At 56.9% G+C, this 23,271-nt stretch overlaps 1 protein-coding gene across 1 annotated transcript in view; it reads left to right on the top strand.

Annotated features, from left to right (window-relative positions):
* The window catches only part of SLC39A11 (solute carrier family 39 member 11), a 96,278-nt gene extending 82,862 nt beyond the window's left edge, over positions 1 to 13,416 (top strand). Inside the window, exons 7-9 of the mRNA XM_059828236.1 lie at positions 11,758 to 11,856; positions 12,969 to 13,127; positions 13,299 to 13,416. Coding sequence (XP_059684219.1) covers positions 11,758 to 11,856; positions 12,969 to 13,127; positions 13,299 to 13,377 — 337 coding nt within the window. The 3' untranslated portion in view covers positions 13,378 to 13,416. The remainder of the gene's footprint in view (positions 1 to 11,757; positions 11,857 to 12,968; positions 13,128 to 13,298) is intronic.
* Positions 13,417 to 23,271: the final 9,855 nt, after the last annotated feature.

Below are 23,271 nucleotides of genomic sequence, written 5' to 3'. Positions count from 1 at the left end.
AGTCAGGCTGACCACGATGTCTTGGCTTCCTCCTGTACCCAAGAAAAATTATTACTGCGTGAATAATGAAATCAGCATGACACCAAACACAACAGCACATCCAGCCTCTCCTGGAGCAGCTCCGGAGCTACCAACGGCTCCCGGCATCTTGCATGGTTGGGTCTGTGGGACGGGCAAAAAAAATGCGATGGGAAAGCTGTGTGGCCTGCAGTGTTTTTATTGAGCTGCGTTCAAAGCTACCAGATGGTTTCCACACCAGGAAAACGTTTGTTCTCCTGCAGTGCCTGGACAGTCTATCGTCCCGCAGACGGACCTGCTTCCCATTTTGGTGCAATGCCGGGGAATTAAATCTGGGGTCTTACAGCGCTTTGCTGCTCAGTCCCTGATGAGACCTTGTTTTCCAATCCTGGGATTGGGAGCGGAGCTCGAATGTTTTCCTGGTCCTCAAAAATGTAGCTCGGTTTGGTCACAGCAATCCGGGTTGCTGGAGACTGGGTTCAGGGTGAATTTAAATTTGTGAAGATACTTCCCCGATGCAAACCAGGTCTCTGGACCCCAGCAAGGACCCTCGCCTGCCTGCAGCGCCGCAGTCCCCCGGGCGATGGATGGGCGGTGGGAAGGTGCTTGTGTCCCACCGTCGAGCAGACGCGGGGGGAGCCGTGCCGAGCCCCCTTGGCAAAGGGAACGCATTTCGGATCGGCAGCTGCTGTCAGGCAAGGCTCCAGCCGGGAGAGCAGCTCCTCGGTAGTTCTTGGCAGCGAACCGCGTCTTGAATGGTTTACCTTGGCCTCGCGATGCTCGTCCTGTCTCTTGCCAGGCTGGGGAGGTCGGGGTGGGTCCATTCCCCCCATCCCTCTGCACCGGTGTGGGGGGGATGTTTTTTGGAGGATGCTTTTTTTGCTCTTTGAGTCTTGCAAACAGGCACTTGGCTGGCCGGGGGCCGTTTGCCATTGCACGACTGTGTTTCGAGGCAGCCGCTCTTTCCGAGGCAGCCAGCTGTCAGAGGTCACTCTCGGCTGGCGATGCTGCCGCGGAGCACGTGGAGATGCCGAGGAGGGAATCACGGAGCGGAGCTGTGCACCGGCTGCTGGGTCCTGTAGAGGTGCCGGACGGGGGGTGAGGGAGGTGGGGAGCATCTTCCAAAAGCAGCCAAACTGCAGAAGGTGGAGGGCTGCTAGAGAAAGCGGGTGCCTTGTGCTTTCCTGAAATTCAGAAACTAGAATTCAAGGCACTTGAAGTCAGTGCCTCAGCAGGGAAAACCTGCCCGAAGCGGGGCTGCCCGCGGCGGAGCAGAATCCCTTGGGCTCTGTGGCTTGTGTCTGCATGTCGGAGGCTCCTTTGCTGCGTTGGTGCCGGCAGGTTTGGTGGCAACCCTTGTCCTTCCCTTGCCTGTCCCTTATCCAAAATGGGCTGGTTGAAAGCCCTGGCAGCCCAGCCTCCGTGCCCCAGCTCCCGGGGCTGGATGGGTGCTGCAGCCTTATTTATTGCCCTGGGCTGGAGGAAGAGAAGACCTCCCAAGTCAGCAGGGAGGTCTCCAAAGCCTGGCTGGGAGCTGGGCTGCTGGCTGCGAATCCCTCGCTGGCTGTTGGCATTTACATCACCGTTTGTATAAATAGTCTCCCCTCCTCTTCTCTCTCACTTCTTCCTTCTCCCTTACTCAAGTGTCTAGACCGAGGAGGGTTTTTGGTTGATTTGTAATACTTGTGAGAGACAGCTGGCCTCCCAAACAACATCTGGCTCCGTGGAAAGTCTGGGTAACAGTTGCTTTCTTCTCTTTCTGTGGTGGTCAGTGCGTCTGCAGATACAGCCTGAGGGGCAGGGGGTGCCCGGAGCCGCTCCGACGTGGAGCTCTTTGGCTTCTCCCCTCCCGGGGAGAGGGCTTCACGGGAGCCCAACCCCTTCCCCGGGTGTGCTGTTGGCCAACTGCATGGTTTGTGGCCAAGCTACGGCTGGGTGCTGCAATGGCCCAGCAGCCCATGGTGGCCTCGCAAGAGGAGAAGGCTTCAGCTCTGCGTTTGCAAGGACCCATGAGCCGCAGCTGCCGAATGCGCTGTAATACTTCCGCAGGGGCACGGCTCACCCTGCACCCCGTGTTGGAGGTGAGGCGCTGATGGTTTTCAATGCAGCCGTGGTGGGTGTCTGCATCGTCCTCTGGCGTTTTGCAGGAGGGCGGCTGGGGAGGCTGCCCGGAGCCGGGGAAGAGCACGGAGGGGTCCTGGGGCCGGCTCGCCGTGGTGGCCCAGGCTGTGCGTGATGCTCCGGCCGGAGGACGGATAGCCATGCGGGCACTGTACGGGGTGGGTTAGTCGGGAGGTGAGCTGGGGCCAGGCTGCGCAAGCGCCTGCCCTCGAACCTGGTCCCCGCTCCCGCAGGACAAAGCATTGGGCGCCGCTCCCTCCCCGGCCCCAAAAGCCAAAGCCTGGCAATCACGCATTCTCCGGGACCTTATTGCAAAGGTCTCTCCTGCCCAGCTTTGATCTGCAAGGTGAACCCGTTCAGTTCCTGTTCACCTTAAAGTAAAAGAAAGAGGGCAAAGAAAAAAGCAGAGAAAGAAAAAGCCATTATCCCTGTTTATCTTATCAAGATAATGCCAAACAAGGCTCACTTTGAACACCAGGTTCGGTCTTTGCAGCCCCAGTAGCCTGTTCCCCTCTTTAGCAGCCTGGTTTAAAAATAAACCCTCCGAGGAGGGGAAGCAATTTGAATGAAGACATTGTTACTGTACGCGATGCGATAATAGGGCCTTTTATAGCTACAGCTGTTAGTAAATTGTTTAGTTCCAGGTTTTCGGGCTGCGTAAAGGAGCCGCTCTGGTGCTTTCACTCTCCCCCGGTACATTTTAGTAGCGATGCGGCGGGAGAGGGAAGAGGAGAAACAGTTTTGGTGCTTTTAATTTTGCTCTTAGCTAATGATCCCCATCAGGATGCAAACGTGGATGCACGGGAATCGTTCGTGACCCTTCTGTGCAGCCCTGCCACGGCAGCGAGCTCCGCTCGCGTGGCCGGTGAGCTGCCCACAACGGGGTGGGAACAAGTGGGATGCTGAGCTCCATCAGGATGTTACTGCAGGCGCCTGAGAGAGGATGAGTGAAATAGATACGTATATTTATCAATACGTATAGCTCGGCTTTGATTCTCTTCAGGTTCTTTTCACCCCCTAGCAGGAAAGAAGAATAGTGTCTTTATTAACTGCACTCATCCTTCCTCCCTTGCTTTCCTCGAGGCTTTTGTTTTCTGGAAGCGGCGGGGGCCGTGTGTGCCGGTGGCTGCCTGGCTCTGGAGGACAAGGCAAAAAAGCCCTGAAAAATAACCCCCTAAAGCATTCCCCTCAAGCATTCCCCTGCCCCAGCATGTCATTTGCGCTGAGATTTCCAGGGCATGTAAAATAATTTTCTATGTGAAACGTGCTTACGAGTTGAAGATTCATACAAAGGGGAGAGGGTTGGCGCTTTTGCATGAAGCTATAAACATTAATTGGCGGGTATTATTGGGAATTTTTATAGGCGGGCTGTAATCCCAGCCCTGCTTTTAGACCACCCAGCTTCTGTGTGTGTTTAAATTTTTTTAAAAAATATTGTAATAACCTTTATAAGGTTCTGTATCTCCCTCCAGCTCTAGCCCTACCGGAGATCAATGCAGCCACATCGTCAAATCCGGCTGTATTTATGGGTGTGCCTATAGGAATATGTAAAAACTCAAATTCTTTGCAGCCTGACGCTGTTTAAAATAGAGTTAACGAGATCTCAGATGAGAGTCGTCTTAAGGTAATTGAAAATAGGTGCTTCTGACTTGTAGGGTCTTAACCGAAACCTCCTGGTGATGGTTGGAGTGGTTGGTGCTGCCTGCAGCTCCTCGGCGGCTGCGGGGAAGGGTGTTCTTGGTTTCTGCTCAAAAATGGAGACGTTTCTGTCCAGGCCATCACCTTCAGGAGCCGGCTCTGACAAGGTACGAGCTCTCGCCATCCCCTCAGGCTCTTGTTTTTATGGTCGTTGCCGTTCTGCTTGTAAGAGTTTGGTGGGATTTACAGGGTGCCTCGAGCTGGGTGTCTGCACCCGGGGCTCGGGGTGGCCCCTGACGAGGCAGAGCTTTTCTCTGAATGCAATTCTGGAACGGGAAAGATGCTGTGAATAACAACACTGGTGGGGGTCCTGCAGCTCCGCGTGCTGCTTTTTAATGCTGCCTTCATATCGGTACCTTGTGAACAGGGAAACTGAGGCAGGGGCGGGTGCCTGTCTCAGGGGCTGAGCCTCTCCCGGGGATCACCCACCCCTCTGCAGCCACAGCATCGTCCCGCCTCGGGCCGGGTGCCCACCATCCCGCCTGCCCGGCCGGAGCCAGGGACTGCCCGCCGGCTACCGGAGCCCGTTCGTGCACGGGTGATGTTGGCGGTGTCAGACCTGGGAATGGTCGGGTCTTGTGGTGGTCCCTTTCCTCGGGCACGAATTGAACCCCAGTAAATACGATGGGGAAGTGATGCTGGGAACGGGGAAGTGTTGTTTTCATCCATTTCCAAGTATCTGCTGACTTTTCGATAGGGAGACCATAACCGTGCAAATGGAAATTTGTTTGTGTGATGGATCCTGCTTTTCATTACATGCCACGAGAGCAAGCGGCAGGACAAGGGCAATTCCTCCCGGCTTGCACCTCCCGCAAACGGGGTTTTGCAGAGAGCGAGTCCAGGGCTCGGTCACGTCTCCTGCTCGTTTCGCAGATACCAGCCTTGGAGAGCCGGAGCCAGCCGAGGCTCGGACGATGCTGGTTAGATCCTGCGCTCGCAGGTCGCGTTCACACTCCTTATCTGGCAGCAGGAGAAAGCGCCGAGGCTCCCCGAGCCTTTCCTGCTGCGCAGCCCAGGTCAAAACATGGCGGAAGAGAGAAGAGAGCAGGAATGCGCAGAGCTCATGAAACCTGTCTTTGTGCTTCCCAGATTGGGGGAGACGTGAACTTTTACCCTGTGTGTGAGCCTGACTCATAAATCAAACAGTTACATAAACAACTGGGCAGATAAGAATAAAGATTTTAACCCCAGAGGAATAAATAGCCCCTAGACAATGGGACCCCCCCCGTGCGATCCAGCGGCAGATACGCGCCTGCCGTAACAGAACGATGACCGCCGGCCAGCCGTGGTTTCCATCACTTGTCGCCCACCCTGGTCCACGTCGAGGTTTTGAACTTGCTCTTGCCGGCAGCCACTCGCTTCGGGACACGGCTGGAGCGGGGTGTCCGGGCTCGTGTCCTTTCGGCTGAGCCCCCCGCCCCGGCTTGGCTGGGATGGGGAGGAGATGCCCCAGCCCTGCGGGGCATCTGAGCCCGGGCTGGCGGCACCTGGTACCCAGTGGGTGATCCTCACTCGCACCCCGTATCTCCTGGGATGTTCTCGCACCCCGTATCTCCTGGGATGTTCTCGCACCCCTGGCCAGCTGCATCCGAGGGCTTGCCCACCTTCCTGCGCCAGTCCCCAGGTTCCGTGGCCAGTTCAGCTGCAGTGATAATGACTTGGTGGTCCACGCGGGAAGGGTTTGGAGGGTCAGTCCTCCCGGGGAGCGCAGGAGGATGCTGTGACCGCCAGATGCAGGGGGAGCTGAGCTTTGTGTTTGCTGTCGGTTGAAGTGGGATTGGGGAGGGGAGGTACAAAAGAGCCTGAGTGCTCGTGCGAGTCTGGCAAAGACATGGGTGCTGCGGGCAGGACGCAGAGCGCACCCACACGCAGCAGGTTGGGGGAAAGGAGAGAAAAAAAAAAGTCCTGCGTGTTGTAGCTAAGTGATGTAACCTGAAGATGGAACCAGCTCGGACACGTGAGTGTGTTTGCGTGGTTCATGCACAGACCCATCCCTGTCGCCTTGGTGTGCAGGATGCGGCCGGCGGGGTGGCGCGGGGGCTTCCCCGTCCTGCCGGCCCGATCTCTGCCTGCGCTGAGGTTTGCTGGAGAGGGGAGGTGGGTGGCAGCCCCGTCCCGGGCTGGCCTGGCACCGGTGGGGATTTGTCTTGGGAAAGCTGGAGAATTTCTTGCTCTTCAGCTAAAGTTCACGTCCCGGCTGCTGCAGTCAGAGGGGAGAGCAGCTTTTACGACTTTGAACTTAGCTTGTGCGCCTTTGGGATAAATTAAGGGTAAAATTTCCTAAAATTGTAAATGTTTACTGCGTGCGGATCCAGAGCGGTGTATATTTAAGGCTGGCGGAGGGCCAGGCAAGCAGATGTGACACAGACCAGGCGGCACGCTGCTTTAGAGCCCGGGCAATTGGGTGGGAAGAGGGAGGGAAGGGGTAGGAAGAGGTATGGAAGTGGCTACCGAGGAGCAGCGCCGAAAGGGCCAAGCACTGGGGGAGCAGGCGTTGTTTCCTTTGGGATGTGCCTACTACACACGGCTCTAGCACAGACCCGATATGAGCTTCTCTATTCTCGGGAGCAGGCTGGCGGAGCGGCTTGTACGCAAGCTACGTAACCGCTCCAACCCCTGCCCCTTTCGTCTTGTGCTTCTGCGGTTCTCCTTGGAGATGGGTGTCCGTGCGGCCGTCCAGCCCCTTCCTGCCTCCTGATCTCTGCAGCTCTTCCCCTGGTTTGTGCCCCAAATTCTTTCCTGCTGCTTCTCCTCTTCTCTTTGCTTCCTTTCAGATGTATTGGCGGCTTTTGGTGCCGTTTGGGAAGCACCTTGCTCGTGGCACGGTTTGGGTGGAGGCTCTGCTGTCGACTTCCAAATGAAAACGGGGTGCCTGTTTTTTTCAGATTTCATTCAGATATAATTTCCAGTCTGTCCGTATATCTGCGTAACTGGGAAATCGTGCAGTGGCTACCAGCCTGGTTGTTTCTTTGCCAGTGGGGAGGAGAGCTGAGGGCTTTCGGGCTCAAGGCATCATGCGATGGGCAGCAGATGCTGCGTCCACTGCCCGGGATGGGGCCACACGCTGCGTCCCCTGCCCAGGATAGGTTCCCACATTGTCCCATGCATTTCTGCATCCCTGTGGGTAATGGGACTGGTGGCTGCACTCAAGAGGAGGCATGGAAGATTTGTATCCACTTCTTTTTAATCATTTTGAGTGTTTCAGATGAAAGATACTGCATTATCAAAGGGCAAATCTGCGGGAGGAACATCCTCCCACTTCCTTTTGCAGCTTTGGCGTTTAAAATGCCGAGCACCTAAAGCGGTGGAGTCACCAGGAGCCCTGCGCACACACGGATGGGTCAGGCTGTTTTCTGGGGACCGGAGTGCGGTCCGGTGGGCTGCGGGGCTGGCAGGGGGGACCGCTGCCACCCCTCTCCCCCCCGCAGCTCCCCGGCCGCCTCCTCGCGTGAGAGCCTCCCGTAACGCCGGGGCAGAGCGTGCCGGCAGCTGTGTTTAACAGGTAGGGCAGGTATGGGGAAACGCTTAGGGCCCTGCGCTCGCCGCAGAGCTCCTTCCCACCTGCGAGCCCTGATCAAACACCTCGACGGGCGGCCCGAGTGGGAGCCATGATGTAATCTTGGGAACCCAAAACAATCGGCCCTTTCATGGCAAGACGATAACAATCAAAACAGTATGTAAGGGCCTGCCATGCAAGAATACACATGCACATTATACACTGGAGGGAATTGAAAGCCGTAGTGAAAAGGGGCTTGTTAAGAATATGTAGCCTGCTTTCATAATCAGTTTGTAAAAGAATAGGCCCTTGAAAACAAGGGTTTAGGCTTATAGAAGGCTTTCTGTGCCTTGACCTTGCAAATATGCAGAGATGCCAACTTTTTTTTGAAAGTGAACTTGGAGTCTCCCAGCGTGGTGCCATAGCAGTTGGCAGGCGAGCTGGGGGTAGGAGGTCCAGCCCTGGTACGTTCCCGGGGGACACGGAGTCTTTCCCTCTCACCACGAGGAGCTGGTCTTCGGTGGAGCTCCGCCAGGATGCCACCGTTTCACCTTTTCTTCCTTAAAACTGTAGCACTGGGCTCTGCTGCAGAAGAGGATCAGCCAACGCAAGGGCAGACCCATCCCAGCGTCGCTGGCTCTCTGCAGAGCTCACGTGGAGATGGCACGTGTCCTTGGTGGCGTTTCTGTTCCCGGATCGAGAAGGTTATGGAGGACATCACTGTCATCACCCCCATGTTACAGGTGGGGAAGTTGAGGCAGAGACCTGGGAAAGGTAACATGTCCAATGAATGGCTCCTCGATGCTTCCAAGGACACCAGAGTCCACTGTGCCCAAGCAGCAGAGACACCCAGGTGACATTCCCATGTTGGCCAGGGTGCCGGTGGCAGAGCTGCTAACGGGGCACACATCCCCAGGCAGAGTCCGGTGCAGATTCCACTGGGCTGCTCTTTCTTTACATCAACGCACGTGCGTAGGTTGGGGACAAGCCACACGTTATCCTCCTTGTCTGCAGCATGTCTTCTAGCTGGACACCGGTGACCCATCGGACCAGATGGGATCTGCTTCTAACGTCTCTGTATCAGTTATTCCCCACCTTCCTCGCTTTAGAGACCCTAATGTCTCTAAACATTTCATTCTGATTGTCCCTCTGGCTACGTTGGCTCATCCCCCCATCGTCATCTCCTCTGTGTCCCGTCGCCCACCGTGGGCACCCCGAGGTTCGGCTCCCCTGGGCCGGGCTGCTCCAGTCTGTCTTTGCGCGTCTGTTTTACAATGTGTTTCTTTGCAGTCGGGGGAAGCCTTCCAAGAATCCCCACCTATTTCCGTAATAAGGACGCCTTTGTTTCCCTCGTACACAATGCAGCTTTGATTCAGTTGCTTTCTCACCAACCGTGTTGCCGTCAGCTCGACACGGGAGCTATGGAGAAGGTGTGAGGTGTGCACGGCTCGGCAGCAAAGGGGGAGAGGAATGTCTTGTGGGATGGTTTTATTTCACATTTTGGGGCATCGGAAGTAAATCTGCTTTGCCTTAGCACCCGGACATCTCCCGAGAGGCTGCGCTGGGCAAACAGAGGCGGCCCCTGAGCAGCGAGTGGAGGTACCCTTCGTGCAGTGAACCGAGGCAAAGCAAATAGGAAGGCTTATGTGTTCCTGGCCTCCATGTTGTCACGGAGTTATCCTCATCCTGATGAGATTAGTGTCCCTGGGAAAGGCTCAAAAGGCCCCAAAGTCCAAGAAGTGTTCAGGCAGAGCTGCCCCAGGTGGGAGGAAGCGTTGAAGGAACGAGTGGTCCTGGGGTGGGGGAGTGGGTGAGCAGAAGACCTTTGCGGGGACATAGAGAGACTGGAGGCCGGGAGATGACATGGGCACCTTCTCAGCCTGATGCTGAGCCCAGAAGCTCCTTTCTGCCCCGTGGATGTCCCAAGGCAGGAGCGAGAAACCCCCCGCTCAGGGGTGCCTGCGGCCGGGCGCTGGGTCTCAGTGCCCTTTGCCTCTTGCCCGGCCACATGCTGAAGCTTCGTGTGCCTGTGCCTGATGCCTGCCCGCACCCACGCGGCGTGATGCCGACACTTGCGTTTTTTGGGAAAACAGGTTAAAATTTGGACCCGGGAGGGGGGGCACACGTTGCTGCCTCCCTGCTGAGGGCTGGGGGAATTGGGTGGCCTGAGCCCAGAGGGTCCCCGTCGGTGTTGGAGCACACCGTGACCCATTGCACACCGTGGCACGTTGCTTGCCGTAGCGTGCGCGTGCTGCGGCACGTGGCATGTTGCTCACTGCAGCGCATTGCTTGCCGTGCTTGCCGAGCCGGCTGCAGCCCCATCCCCGGCGTGTGCCAGACCCGCCGGGCATCCGGCGCTGCCGTGGAGGTGGCCCAAGGTGGAGGGCTGGGGCCGGTTCTTGTTTCAGGGAGCCCTGATGGGTTTTGCTAGGGGGGTGCATGGGAGAGAGAGGGGAGGAGGAGAGCAGGGGCAAACCCACCCGTCTGGGCTTCTCCTGCTGGGTCTTTCCCCGGGTTGAAATCCCTTCCCTCCTGCCCCTTGGGGCTTTCTCTCCCCCGGGGCTGCTGCAGGGCAAGGGGTCAGTGCGGGGTTCCCCCCTCCCAGCGGGACTGGGGGCGAGGGGGGGGCTCGCCGCCCTTTCCGTACAGACCCCTCCATTCACACCTCCCTCTCCCACCCCATTAATTTGTTGTGGTCGGGGCCAGTAATAGCTGCTTTGTGCGAAGGCGAGGGAAGGAGGAAAAAAAACCCAGCGCACAGACAGCGGCTCCAGTGTTTTCTAAAAGGGATGTTTTTCCCCCTCCGTTCTCTCTCTCTTTCCCTTGAATAATGTTTTTGATTGTAATAGCCTGTCCTGGTTAGGGAAACCCACAGCCTCTCCCCCTTCCCCTCCCCTCTTCTGTAAACCCTGGTAGAAGTTTAAACAACCCGGAGAGATTTTTCTCACCAGTCTTATTTTACTAATAGGAAACAAGTGTTTAAAGCAGCAAAGGGAGCTTTCAGTTGCTGGCAAAGGAATAACTGACCTTGCGAAGAGGCGCTGGGCTCCCGCTCGGAGCCGTGGGCTGGGGCAGGTCGCAGCCCGGCACCTCGCTGCTGGAGCTTTGAGCCCCCCCGGGACGGTCGCGCTCCCGGTGCCCCCCCAGGGCTGGGCCACGGCCGGTTCCACCGACACACACCAGCGAAACCACGATGGGAGAAATGCTCCAACTGTGGACAAGTTACCATTCGCTCTCGTGGAGCTGCTCAGCCGAAGGAGCCCACGCCATAAAAACCGAGCCCCGTTTGGTTTGGTGCTTGTGATGGTTTTGTTCCTTGGGTGAAGGAGGAAACTCTATATCCCGATTTCCTGGTTTTCACAAAAATCCAAAGATCCTGCTGAGCTGGAAGGGATAAGCTCCGGATGACAGGATGGTCCCGCCATGGGGACGCTGCATGGGAGAAGCTTGGGCAGGAGTGCAGTGGGTGGGCGCAGGGTGCTCTGAAGGTGGGTGCCAAAATAAGTATTGGCTCTAAGTATCGAAGGGGAGAGAGCAAGCGAGGAGAAACCTCAGCTAATTCTCTTGGACGTCCCTCCACACCTCTCCTGTCTGTCCTTCAGTTGTCACCTCTCAGAGCCGTGTTTTCTGCTGCTGGGGACATGGGGCTTTACCTGGAGCGGTTCAAGTTCACCGCGCCTGCCTGCCCGACCCCCTTTATCAGGCTTTTTATCTCCTGCGCCTGGAGAAATGGTCCTCACAGCAGCCTGCCTCCTCCTCTGCTGCTTTACTGATGGACAGACCAGCTCTCCCCTCCGGCGGGTTTTGGCTCTGGAAGTCCAAGTGCCGCCTTTCCATCGGATGCAAGAGGGGAGAAAAAAGAGAGAAAGAAAGCGAAATCCTGTGGCTAAAATATACTTCTCTTCCGACGAGCCCCACGGCTGTAAGGCTCGTGCAGGGATGGTTATGGTTAAGGATGGTGCCGGCGAGAGCTGGGGCAGGTTATGGGAGAGGGACCGGCCGCCCCCGGGGGCTGCGTTGGGGCCCCTCTGGTAAAGCCCCCCCAGGAAGGAGGAATCCCGACTCTCCAGGGGTGCCGTGAGCCTGGGGCTGCCCCAAATGCCGGGGCCCGGGGCTGCTGCGGCTCCCGGGAAGCCTCAGGTTGGAACTGCCTCGTGGGGCCTCCCTGGACGGGTCTCTTCTCCTCCATCTGGTCTCTGTCGCTCCCAGGGCTGGTGCTGAAGCTGATTAAATGCTGTGGAGCTCTTTGAAGATGAAGTTTGCTGTGTTCGTGTTAAATATTAGCACGGCTAGCCCCGGGGCTAGCTGCACTTCCATTCAAAAGGTGTATCTTTAATGTATTTTTTTTCCCAGCTCCCAGCAGCCTACCCCAGGCTGTGCTTTCCACCTTACGTAGATACATTTGTGCTTTTTTATGTGGATAGGAACTTAGCAATTGGGATTGGGATTCAGAATTTCCCAGAGGGCCTGGCCGTCAGCCTGCCTTTGCGCGGCGCTGGATTTTCAACGTGGAAAGCATTCTGGTAAGCCGAGCTCCTCTTCGCCCGTGGAAACAAGAGCCCTCTGCCAGCAGCTCCTGACGAGAGGGTGCCTATAGATTTCCTCCCCGTATCCATTTGCGTTGCTCCGTCATTGGGCTGCCCTTGGAATCGGCTTGCTGCTGACCTGCCGGGTCCCCTCCCGGCATCACGGAGAGCCGCTCGCTGCTGGTTTCCAGCTTTGAGGAAGGGCGGTGAGTGCTGCCCGGCTTCCTCCGCAGCGCCCGAACCCCCGGCTCCCAAGGGATGCATCGGTGATCCCAGTGGGTCACCCCATCCCGCTTCAGCTGCCTGCTGAGCGCCTGTGGTGAGCTCCCAGATCCTGCACTAAACAATTTTTTTTTTAAATTTTTAATTTGTTTCATTTTTTTTCTTTCGCTTCACCCTGGGCTGGATTTCAAACCCACTTCTTATTTTTTCTCTTCCCTTTTCCCTGAGGTGTAAAAGCCAAGGGCATGAACTCTGGGAGCGCAGGGCTGCGTTCCTGCCCGTGCACGTGTGCTCGGCCGGGTGATGGATGGGAGGGCAGGGGGGCGGCTTGGAAACCGCTCCCGCCAAAGCTCTGTTTTCTTTTCCTCCCACCCACCTCCAATTCAGTAAGTGCAGCCGGTGCTGGGACTTGCACTGGGATTGCTGCTGCCGGGAAGGGAGTTCCCATGGTCCGGAGAGTTAAAACAGTCCTAGAGGGAAAGGAAACGAGGCGGGAAGAGCACAATTTCATCCTGGCTGAGGCTGTGGCCAGATGTCCTCTTTGGGATTGAGCTATGCTGGTTGGAACTGTTTCCTCTCTGACCCATCCCTGCCAGCGAGCTGGATCCCCAAATCCCGCAGAGCTCTTGGGGGAAGGAGTTGGATCGTGCCTTAATTCCCTTCCTGGAAAAATCAGCTAGATTAGGTCAAATCACCTTCATCGCCTGTTTAAGATAATCCAGGTGGCTTGGCTTGGTGTGGCCGGGTGGCCGACCCCCTCCCGGGTACGGTGGCGTTAGGGAGGATGGTGGGGATGGGGAGCTGCAGAGCCCCCGGCAGCGCCGCGGGAGGGCTGTGCCGCCCCTCGCCCCGGGTCCCCGGTGGCTTTTAGTCTCGGTCTTTTGCAGGTACGGGCAGCTGAGCGGCATGGTGGAGCCCTTAGCCGGCGTCTTCGGTGCCTTCGCCGTGGTGGTGGCAGAGCCTCTCCTCCCCTACGCCTTGGGCTTTGCCGCCGGAGCAATGGTCTACGTGGTGATGGACGATATCATCCCCGAGGCACAGACCAGGTGAGACCCCCTCGGTGAGCACCGCTAAAGGCAGACAGACACGGGGGGAAGCGCAGAGGACTCTGGAAGATCCCTTCCCTTGCCCGGATGAGATATAAGGCAGTGTTTCCCTCGTCCAAAAAGCCGGTCCCGGCTCCCGGGAGCTCATGCCCTCCCCTTTTCTCCCTGCAGTGGCAACGGGAAGCTGGCTTCCTGGACCTCGATACTAGGATTTGTGGTGATGATGTCCCTGGACGTTGGGCTCGGGTAGGGCAGCACGCCGCTCCCCGGGAGAAGACTTCAGAGCCATTTGTGTGGCAGCATGTGGAACTGGACACGCGTTATCCTCTAGACTTTTTTTGTATATATATTTTTTTTGGATCTGGTTTGGTGTTGATTTCCTATAATTTTATATCTCCTCCTCCCCTCCAACGTCGTGTCGATGGTTTTCAAAGCACAAACACGGCTGGTTTCTCGCAGGTCCTGGTTTCCTTTTGCCACCAGATTTTCTTTTCCTCTCGGGAGGGTCGTTGGACGACGCGTCGGCTGGGCTGCAGGTCACCCTGTCCTTTCCCTTCCGCGCTGGGCTGGTTTCTCTGAGTCAGGTCGCTCTGGATCATCTTTGTTCTGTAGAAGATTAGAAATTCACTGTCGTGTGTTTAAGCTGGTCTGTGGTTAAGTACCGAGGCATTTGAATGGAGTGAACTCCTCACGGAGTCTCATTTCCACACTGTTTTTGCAAGGCAGGTGGAAGGAATTGGGGCTAAGAGAACACGTACGGCGCTCTGTGGGATGGCAGGTCTCCTGTGTCCTGCTGCTCCTTGGGAATGTTTTAGGGTGTTAGTTTTGATGAATGCAAATAGTCCAGGCAAATAAAAATGAATTTTCTTGGGATTTCAGTAAGAGGGAAATGTCATTTTTTCCTAAATTTATCTCCTAAGTGGAGCTTTGTTCCAATGCATCGTGTCCAATACCTCGAGGTTTTATCTGGGGGAAAAAAAAAAAACCCAGGAAAGAAGAATGTTTGTGTTTTCTGGCACGTACCCTTTGAAATGGCAAGGTGTGGTCACCCGCGCCGTCAATGATGTGCTGCCTGACTGCCGTACAGCAGGACACGTTTCCACGTGGGCCCGTGACTCTCTCTGGCCTTACCGGGCGATTGCTGATTTACAGCCGCTGGTTCCAATGGTTTGTAATTCCCCGAAGAGCCAAGGCAGGTTTTTGCCGGCCGTGGCCCTGGTCGCACTTCACCCCGCAGCAGAGCTCGGAGCTGAGTCAGGAGCTGAGCGTGCCGGGAGCTCTCGTCTTCCTGAGCAGCGTCAGGATGAAATAATTCATCAGGGTGAATGAATTATCCCACCTGAAGAGCTAGAAACATGCACCGTGTGTACCTGCCTCTTCACCCTCTGCTTTTCGAGCATCTCTTGTTGAACGCCGTTCCTGAGCAGGCAGGATTAGTCCCTTCCAGGCTGAGGAGCGATCCCTGCCCATCCCTCCCTGTGCCCAGGGCACGCTCCAGCGAGGAGCAAAACGCCGGCGTTGGAAGGATGCTGCAAACCACAGCTCCCCCTTCCCTAAGGATGCGTCTGCCATCAGTAAAACGGGGTTCCTTAGACCCTTCAGCAGGAGTAACTGGATCGCCTGGCTGCTGCCTGCGAGTGGGGGGGTCAGGGACCATCGTTCGGTCCTGCCGGAGAAGCTGCAGCAAGGGCAGCCAGAGGGAACAGTCTTGAACAAACTAAGCTAGAGCCATGCTTATTTGTTTGGTTCTTTTTTTTTTTTTTGGGGTTGGATTTCATTTGTACTTCATTTGTGTGTCACTCTGGATGATACAAAACTACTGTTTGCCAATGGAATTGACCTTTTAACTGTGATTGGTTTCAATAAATGGGAAATTCAGAGTTTGCACTGATTTATTTTAATGCCGTAAAGCCGTACCTTTGCTTCTCCTCCCTCCGTTCTGCGACATTTCTTTTCTCCAGCTTACTTGTTCCTGGCTTGTCAAAGGTCCTGCCTCTCAACCAGGAAGGCAGCCTCTTTGGGGAGGGGAAAAAAGGGGAAAATAAAGCCGAAGAAAGCTTTGCCGTGCCTCACCCAGGCACCCATCAGTGTGTTTTACTGTTCGCTGGGCTTGCTGCAGCCGACCAGCTCACCCCCAGGTCCAACTCCTGACACCGGTTCGTGCCCTATGACTCAGGAAAAAGCAACTGCAAGAAATCCCTGGGGAAAAATAGCAGCTCTGCCTGTGCCGACCCGGGGGGTGCCGGTACTGCGGCCGCACACGGGGCTGTACACGCCTGCAGACACGTGTAGGTGCCGTCCCTGGTTGGGCTCAGCCCCGCGGGAGGCTGCGACCGCATCCCGCAGCCCCGGGGTGAGGTGAGCCGCAGGGGTGATGCTCGTTCGGGGCAGCCCGGAGCTGCTGGTCCGGGGGACCCCAGATCCGGGGGGCTGCAGAGATGAGCTGGGTCCCTCCGAGCACAGGGGAAATTCGGGGTTACGGCTCTCAGAGGGAAAAGCAAGGGGCGTCAGGACCCTCTTTTTCAAACCAGCGGGTGAGAGCTGACCCTGCCATCCCGGGAAGGGACCTGCCCGCGGCCGGGAACAAGAGCCCTTTGCCTCTGCGGCCGGTGTCTCCTTCCCAGTGCCACCAGTGGAAAGACTGGGCGATCTCCCACCACTCTTCACCTCATTTCTAGACATGCTAGAAGTGTTTGTAAAGCTTTTAGCCCTCTGTTTTCAGCCGAAAGCCTTTGCCTGAAACTTAAAAACCTCAGGGGTGTCTGTGGGTCGGGATTTCTCGCGGACTGTTGGTGATATTTTCTTATTTGTTTTCTGGCGTGTGGTATAAGTTGGTACAAAAAACCACGTTACACATTTAAAGGCAGCCTTGTAATCAGATTGCTGTGAGATAATATCACGTAAAGCATTTAATCCTGCTTAGATGTAGCCAGCCCAGATAGGTAATTACGTACATTGGACCCGTAGGAAGCGAGTGGGGAGGGTGATGCAGAAAGTACCTACGAAAATCCTTCTTTTCTGTTTGTCCCCTGGAGGTGAATGAAATTACATATCTATTCCTTGGTATGATTGAAAAGCTGGCTGGGGGCCAGGCCTGAAATTACCTGTGGAAACAATAGCTGTCAATGAAGAAGTGGAGTTCGGAGCGAAGGCAATATAAACACACAGCCAAGCCCTGCAAAATGGAGACGGGCTCTGCTCGTCGGCCGGGAGGAGCCGACTCCCGCGCAGAGACCCAGCCGGAGGGAGCAGAGGAAGGTTATCCCGTGGTTGGAGCTGGGTCTTGGGAGACCGGGCTGTGCTTGGCCCCAAGCCCTCACCTGGAAGCAGCCGGGGCTTTGCCCTCCCGGGGGCTCTGGCAGCGGCGTGGTCCCTCCCCATCCCAGGCAACGCCGCCGAGCCCCCGTGGTAAAGCTGTCCTGTGTCCTGCCTCTGTGAAACGGGGAGACACCCCCGGCCCGCAGCACACGCGGACGTACGCTCACGGTGAGCGCAGAGGGGTTTGGGTTTCTTCTGTCTTCCCATCCTTTCGACGGGCGGCAGTTGGCCTTCGGCGGGGCACAGTGGTGCCTGGACCGGTTTGAAATGTCCTTCGAGCCTCTTACAGGTGTGATATTAAGTTGTAGCATCAATACTGATGATTTCTCCTCCTACTAATTTTTCAGTAAAGCCTCACATGTACAAAAACTTTAGATTCTTGGGGTTTATCTTAAAACGGTAACATCTTTTTATATTGGCTGGAAGAAAACTTAAACCGTGACTCCCCTCCGTCCAAAAGCCTCAAACCCCAAAAGGGAAAGAAAAAGAACTTCTTCTAAACAGCGCATGTATGTGGTTTTGCGATGGCATTTAAAAATAACCCCAAGCCCAGTCCAAGTTTGTGGCCTGCTTCCTGATGCTTTTGCGGATGTTTTGGGGTTTGCAAGCCCTGCTAATGAAGGGGGTGACCCGAGTGTTTAGCTGAGAACTGGAAAATCCCTCGATTCTTCACAGCCCCGGAGGTGGCTGCGTTTGGCAGCGGGCGAAGCTCGGAGGCGGTTCGGTGCTGCGTGTGCGAGCACGCATGCCCGGGTGCGGAGCGGGTGCTTGGAGAGATTCCTTCGCCAAGCAAAGTTGCTGCAAAAAAGCCCGGCAATGCAGCGGCGGGTGTATTTTGCTGCTTTTCTTGTGCTTTTTTTTCTTTCAGAGGCTGAACCACGGAGATGCTTTCCTGCCGGATGGCCGTGGGCACCATACCCAGTCGGGCAGTTAAAGGCTGGCGAGAAAACGGTGGAGGAGTCCACGGGGAAACTCCTCTGCAACCGGGAGAGCTGCCCGGGGCGAGCGTTGGGTTGTGCTTATGACTAAGTGGTGCATGGAGAGGCTGCTGATAGCTCGGGTGTGTGGCACTGTACGCGTGTTTGCCAGGGGATTAGGGCTTTCGAGAGGGGATTATTTGGGGCTGTGAGTGTGAAACGCAAAGCGCTGGGTTCCTCCGCTTGGATACGGGATGCTTCGTCCTGCCCAGAGCTGCGGTGCAAGGAGAAAGCGCCGTCCCCTTTGCTCCGGGCAAATCCCACCTTACTCCCTGCCGCCATGCGACGCCAGGCAGCTCCCGGCGGGTGCCAGGGTGGCACGTGGCAGGCATGGAGGTTGGCACCAGGGCACGACGCCTGCTCCGCACCCGCCGGCAAAGTGCAGGATGGCTCCGGCTGCTGCAATTCCCTCCCCGGCAGCTCCTTCTCCCTGCTCTGCTTCGCTCTCTCCCAGCCGGGGAGAGCGTGGTGAAGGGCCGTGGTTACGGTTGTGCAACCGGGGCAGGGAAAGCACCCCTTTCCCTGCACCGGCGTGACGCGGTGCACGTCGCCCCGTGCGTGGTGCCGTGAGTCAGGGAGCAGGAATGGGCGGGTGGGCCCTCCGTGGGTGCCGGGCGCTCGCCGGCCTGCGCCGGGGTGCTGGGGAAGGCGAAGGCGGCTGCGGTTTGCAGGGCTGGGCGGGGACAGAAAAACCCCAAGCAAGGGCTTTGCACGCAACCGAACAATAATCCCATTATTAAGGTCCATGCCGTCAAACAAAACACGGCACAAAACATTACCCGGGCTTGCAAGATGCGCGCCCGGGGTAGATCGTAGCACCTGAGTCATTGCTTATAAAGGAATGGATTTCACCTCCCTCCCCTCCCCTTAGGAAAGAAACAATTCAAACCTTCAGACAAAATGACTTCTATTCTTTGTACGCGGACTTTGTTGTACTTGGCAACGAGGCTGCAATTAAAATTGAGACGCTCGCTCTCTCTCGTGCGCACACACGCAGGCTCCCGGCTCCGAGCTCGAGAGCAAACGTAGGATCATCTTCCTGCTCGGAGCTCACTCGGGTGCCCCGAGCCCATGGCGCTGGCCCTGGCCGTGCCACGTTGCCTTGCTTCACCCCCAGCCTGGACCCCCCAACCTCAGGAACAAGCCTGGTTCTGCTGGACTGGAGGGAGGAAGAGAAATTATGGCTGAGGGTGCCCTTTTCCTAGGGTAGATATTACAGGGTCGTTGAGTTTCTAGAGGAGATTTAACGCCAGTCTCTCTTTTTAGGTATATATGGGCGCTCTACGTATGTGTATTCAGTATTACGTGGGCAACCAGCCCTCGAAAACTGTGTCCTCGTGTCCGTGCTGGGTTGCTGGGACTGTAGCTCATGGATGATCCCCTGGTTGCCTCTCTCCTGGTTGCTTTTCTTAAAAAAAACTTCATTTCAGCTGACGGAGAGAAAGGTGGTGACTGCGGAAAAGTTCCTCTCTGCTGCCTCAGAGGGCCGTTCTCCACGCAGTTGCTTATGTGTTGTGTGAGGTGGGAAAGGTTGACCTGAGGGTGAAATGCCATCGGTCCAGGAGCGGCTCCGCTGCAAATTCTTCGATCCGGAGAGTTGTTCCAAGTGGGAAAAGGGGGAAAAATGACACACTGTGGGATCTGCATATTGCACAGCTCCAATCTTAGTACCGCTTTTCTTGTTTTAAGGCTTTTACAGTGCGGAGGGCAGTCGTTTGTGCAAAAACAGGGAGAAATATTCTCAGTACATCCTTGGCTGAGACTTCTGGGATACGTTTGCGTGCCTTGTAACCCTACAAGGGGGTTCTTGAGAGCAGAAAACTGAGCCTGAAGGTTTATTTTAATATAATCTTACAAAATGCTGATGATAACTAAAAAGCTTTTGTGTCCAGAGCTGGTTTGCATGGGGGGGTTGTTTAAATCTCTCTCTCGCTGTTGCCTTCTCGTGTTCTTACAGGAACAACAAAAGCGTTGCAGACCCGACACACGCTCACTCCCCATCTCATCTCGTACAATCCTTCAGCTGTGCCTGAAGCCGAAAACAAAACTGCCGCTCCAAAACCCATATGAAAACAGGAGGGAAGGGAATGGCCTGGATCTGCTCTCCTTTTACTGCAAAATAATTTCCCTGCCATAAAATTACCGGCGAGAGCCAAGGGAAGATTAGGTCATAGGGAAAAACGCCGGCTGGGAAACAATGGAGGGAGGTGCTGGTAACGGCCGGGGTGCGGGACTCCCCACCGCCCCGCGCTTGCCCCAGGGACCCCCGTCTCCGCCGGGACCCCCACCTCCGCCAGCCGCAAGCCCCAGCGCTGCTCCCCAGCTCCGCACAGGATGGGCAAAGGGCTTCAGCAAGCGCAGCCCGTTTTATTGCCCAAGGTTAACAGGACAGCGAGGGCTGGAGCATCCCCATTTCTCCCGCGCTGGGGTTTCAGCCGGGGCTGGCAGCAGGGGGGAGGGTGGACTTGGAGCACGAAGCAGCATCTCACAGCGTGTTTTGTTTTCCCCCTTCCTTTCCAGGCCATAATTTGTCCCGGAGCTGCTCTGCCTCCGGCCCTACCAACCGGGTTGGCTCTGCTGGTGGATGAACAAACCCTCCGGAGGGGTTGGAGATCCTTGCCCCTGAATCCGGCATCCCTGGCGTGTCCCCGGAGGTCTGAGGCCCCGGGAATTCGGGAGAGATGTCTTAAAACTTGTCTTGGTGCAGGTTTCGCAAAAGCCCTCCGGTGCCCTCCGGTTCTGGGTGGTGGCTGCCTGCGCGGGGGAGAAAAACCTTTCGGAGAGGAGGGAAACAAATCCAGACAACAAGGGGGCCCCGGGGCCTCCCAAGTCATTAAACAAATTAAGTTGTTTAGAACGAGGAGGCCCGGGTGACTGGGTGTGAAAGCCCCCCCGAGGCCTTGGTAAGCGCAGCACCGGTGGGTGGAAGGGAGACCAAGAGACTCGGGGGGATTTTTCCTCCCGCCCGCTTCCCCGGCGCAGCCGGCACCAGCTCCAGCCCCGTTTGGCTTGGTGGGGCGGTGGGGACTCTGGTCACGCTGGCACCGGGAGCCCGGGCTGGGATGCCTGAAGTGATGCTACGGTCCAGCGAGGTGCTGGCCTGTCCCTGGGCTGAGGGACGGGGCAGAGGGAGAGACCCCCCCAGCCCTCCCAAGGGCGCTTCATTTCTTTAAATGGACCTCGGCTCCAAAGCCCCCGCGGTGTTCCGTTGCCTCTGAGACCGCTCCTTGCTCTCGCTGCTTCCAGAGGCTCAGAAGAGGCCCGTGAGCAAAAGGGATTTTTTTTTTCCCTTGTGCAAATCTTTTTCCCTGTCTGCTTTGTGCAAAGGGGAGCAGAGTCCACCTCCGCGCCAGACCACCAGCGTGGTGTATCCTAACCTCTCGTAACTCCAGAAGGAAATAGAGGAGGTGCTGCCTTTCCTTTCCTTTCATCCAAGGAAAGATGCAAAATTCCCAAACTCAGCTGCCTCATCATTTCCAGGGTTAGACACACGCTGGGCTCAGACAAGGTGACAAGCTGGTAAGGTGGAGCACTGCAATCTCCCTTGGCGAGCGGGAGCGGGAGCGGGATGCTGCGGCTCGGGAGCTGCGGGAGGGAGCGGGAGCCTCCTCGGGGCCCGGGGACCCCCAGCTCCAGCTTCCCCGAGCCCCGTGTGCTCGGCGCTGGCTGTGTAGCTCAGGCTGGGCATTCATTTCTTAAGGACATCAACCTTTCAGGTCCCTTTCAGTTATTATTTGGTCAGTGCTTCTCAAATCAAGAAATCTGAAAATACCAGTGGGAAACCCCACTTCTGCTGCAAAGCTGCGAGCTGGGAGGGGACGATGTCCCTTCCAGAGGCAAATGTGGAATATTTAATCACAATTATTTAATGGGGCCAGGACCAGCTCCACGGGGCTGCTTAGCACCGCATGCCTCTGCTTGGGCACGGCTCGGCTGGGCAGCAAGACCCCATTTGTGAAGGGTTCGGACGCAGTGAACACAGAGGGGTCTCTGCAGGGTCTCGGGCTGCCGTTAATGCAGCGAGCCACCCCGCACAGCGTGGAAAACACTGGTGAGCCCCGAGAAGAGGTCTGAGGTACCTCCTCCAGTGGGGGTGGCTTCTCTCTCCTCTTATTTTTCTCTCCCCCTCTCCTTGAAGCTCTCTGAAACAAGTGCTGTTTTATTGCAGATAATTTACCAGCTGCACAAAGGCTGCCTTGTGCCGCGGAGCTCCAGATGTTTAACATTTCACAAAAAAACCCTAATCATAAGGTACCTGTTTCACTGGAGCACCCGCTGACCTGGATGGGGACAGAGCTGCCTTCCAGCCCTTGCCTTCCCTTTCACAGGCAGCTGCCGGCAGATCCCAGCCCGCGAGAGAGCAGATAGTACGTGGTGCATCGTAGGTGACTGGGAGTCACGGTTCCTGCTGCCCTTGTTCGGGGCGCGGGGGCTGCGGAGCCCGAGACGGGCTTGGCAGGAGCGGCTGCAGGGGCTGATCCCTTTTGCTGATCCCTTTTGCAGGGGCTCTCCGCAGCGGATCAGCCTCCGACGGCTCTGTCGGAGGGTGCCTACAGGTAGGGCCACGGGTAGGAATATCTGCTTCCCGCCTGTGGCCGCTGCTCGTGGGAAGCGGGCATCTCTGGGATGGGAGACGCTGCCTCAGCAAGAGCAGCACATGCGGCAAGGGGCTCCTGGGAGGGGAGCTGGAATGGCTCGTGCTGGGGACCCTGTGCCGAGGCTCTGCCCTCGCTGTGCTGCCGCAGCGCCGGAGGTGCTGGGCTCCTCCAGGAGAAGGTGGCCCCAGGCCTCCGCTGTCAGCTCGGGACGGATCCTGCAAAGTCCCGAGGGCTGCGGTCCTGCGGGAGAGCGGTTGCCTAGCCCTGCTCCATCCCCACCCCATTCCTTTGACTGCAATCCCTTAATTGTTTCAAAAAAAGCACATGACAAAAGGCAGGGAGATAATTACAGTCCCTTGCCCCCCCTTATCTCCGGGGTGAGCGTGTTGGGTAAACAGAAAACAGAGAATTAATTCTAGCGGTGGCCGAGGCTCCGTGGACCAGGCTCTGAATGGCAGGCAGGGCTGATTTATTACCGTTGGCAGCCATATTCAGCATTTTATTGCAATTATAATTATTGTTCTCCGCCAGGATCTCGCGGAGATGCCAGTCCGGCACCACCGACTCCCCACTCCCGTGGGCAGAGGGCTGGGCGGGCAGGGCTGCCCCCGGCACGTCCCACCTCGGCGGAGGAGGGCAGGCGATGCTGCCCGGCGTCCCCAGGCGTTCGGGGACACGCCGGCTCCCAGCAGGCAGCGACCCCCTGCCTTGCCATGGAGCTGTCGTGCGGATGAGCGCATGTTTCCGGGGTGCCCTCCTCCCCAGAGCCCGTGGCTGGGGGCTGTGAGAAATGAAGGCGCAGGGTGCAGCCAGCCCAGGGCTGCGGGTCCGCTGTGCCCTGGGGAAGTGCTTTCTGCGAAGGGTTATGGTGGAGGGAGCGGGCGAAGGAGGTGGTGACGGCCCGGGGAGCGGCTGGTCTCATGTGGAGAGGGCAGAATCCGGCCCGCCCTTTGCCTGGATGGCACATCTCCTCTTGTAAGCCCCAGCACAAGAACAAGCCGTCACTCTGCGATGGTGGAGGTGGAAACCCAAGCGTACGCGTGTGCTGGGGAGGCAGGAGGAGAGCTGCCCATCCTTCTCGCCTGCCAGACGGGACGCTTCGCCGCGGGACGGTGGAGCGGGCAACCGGCTCTCCTGGCAGCTGAGAGGCCTCCGGAGTGGACTGACCCACTGGAAAGTGCTCCCCAGCCAAAGCAGCCACTCATTCTCATGCAAAACGTGCAAGGGGGAGGGAATGAGTCCCTCCATTGG

Source organism: Gavia stellata, chromosome 22, assembly GCF_030936135.1.
Source record: "Gavia stellata isolate bGavSte3 chromosome 22, bGavSte3.hap2, whole genome shotgun sequence".
Classification (NCBI taxonomy): Eukaryota; Metazoa; Chordata; class Aves; order Gaviiformes; family Gaviidae; genus Gavia; species Gavia stellata.
This window is presented reverse-complemented; position numbering and strand designations above follow the sequence as displayed.